We start from the raw sequence: 1,384 nt of genomic DNA on the forward strand, positions 1-1,384 counted from the left end.
CTCGTCTGGCAAGCACCAGGCGCTGGGCAGAGCTGGGGGAGCTGGGGTGTCCCTAGGGTAGGGACTGGGGGTACCAAGCACATCCCCCCCACACCCAGGCGACCCCACGAAGGTGGCTGCAACCCTGAGCTCCCTCCTGCAGGAGGGATGGGAGGGCAGGGGGGACATGGGGGGACAGCAGCCAGGGGCACAGCCCGGCTGGCTGCCCTGCCGATGTCCTAGGTGGTGCTGGCACTGCCCTACGACACCCCCGTGCCCGGGTACATGAACAACACCGTCAACACCATGCGGCTGTGGTCGGCTCGGGCACCCAACGACTTCAACCTGCGGGACTGTAAGTGGGTGCTGGCAGGGTGCTGAGCGGGACGGGGTGGAGGGGGGGGTCCTGCGCCCACCTTATCCCTCTGCTCATCCCCAGTCAACGTCGGAGACTACATCCAGGCCGTGCTGGACAGAAACCTGGCGGAGAACATATCCCGCGTCCTCTATCCCAACGACAACGTAAGTCGTGATGCGGGCAGGGGTGTCCCTGTTTCGGGGGGGGCTAAGGAGCCTGCAGACAGAGGGCGAGGTGGAGCGGCCCTTCTTGCCGGGATGTTGCGGAGATGCGGAGCGCTTGGCCAGGGATCGCTGCCTCTCGCCCACGCTGCCCGGGGCCACAGCGGGGACGAGTCTGTCCCTGGGCAAACCTGTGCTCGGGATGGTAAAGGAGGGAGCGGGGATGAGAACCTCCTGCCCCAGAAATGTTCCTTGAGCCTCAAAATATAACACGAGTGCAAACTGGTGAGCACTGCTGGCGTTTCCCTGCCCGTCCCTTGCAGCCCTGGGACCGGAGATGATGCTTTAAGCTGCTCTTTGCCCCCCAACCCTCTTGCCGCGGGTGTTCTTGCCGTGCCGCACGCCGGCTGGCACGGAGGGGCGATGGGATGTACAGCCCTTCCCCGGGCACCGAACAAGCTGCAGAGCAGGGGAGGAAGGTGAAGGGAGGCTCTCCTTGCTCTGCAGCCCGTTTTGGGCAGGTCCTGATGGGCTTTTTCCCGTTTAATCCTGCCCCAGCCTTCCCGGCTGGCAAGGAGAGCTGGGACCACCGCAGCTCTGGCGGTGAGGTTGCCTCCTGCAGATCCTCTCTCGCAGCCCGGCAGATTGATGTTTGGTGGTGTGTTGAACAGTGGCTTTAATTCTTGTCTTACAAATAGCCCGTGTCTTTCCTTCCCGTTGCCCTGATACCTTTCCTTGCGGCCGAAATTTTCAAACCAGGGAGAACAGGTTTTGACGATGCTCAGGGGAGGGATTTAAACCTCTGTTTGTAGCAGCACATCTCAAACCCCCATGCCGAAATCTGGAGAGCAAGAAGATGTTGGGGTCAGAGCCGCTGCCAAGACCC

The 1,384-nt window shown here is 62.2% G+C and overlaps 1 protein-coding gene across 1 annotated transcript in view; it reads left to right on the forward strand.

The window, feature by feature from the left end:
• Positions 1 to 1,384, forward strand: part of LOC104167046 (glycogen phosphorylase, liver form) — a gene marked incomplete at both ends in the record, with an annotated part of 6,656 nt that overhangs the window by 387 nt on the left and 4,885 nt on the right. The window contains 2 exons of the mRNA XM_009707168.1: positions 223 to 334; positions 419 to 501. Coding sequence (XP_009705470.1) covers positions 223 to 334; positions 419 to 501 — 195 coding nt within the window. The remainder of the gene's footprint in view (positions 1 to 222; positions 335 to 418; positions 502 to 1,384) is intronic.

Source organism: Cariama cristata, unplaced genomic scaffold (genome assembly GCF_000690535.1).
Source record: "Cariama cristata isolate BGI_N322 unplaced genomic scaffold, ASM69053v1 scaffold25179, whole genome shotgun sequence".
NCBI classification, from domain to species: Eukaryota; Metazoa; Chordata; class Aves; order Cariamiformes; family Cariamidae; genus Cariama; species Cariama cristata.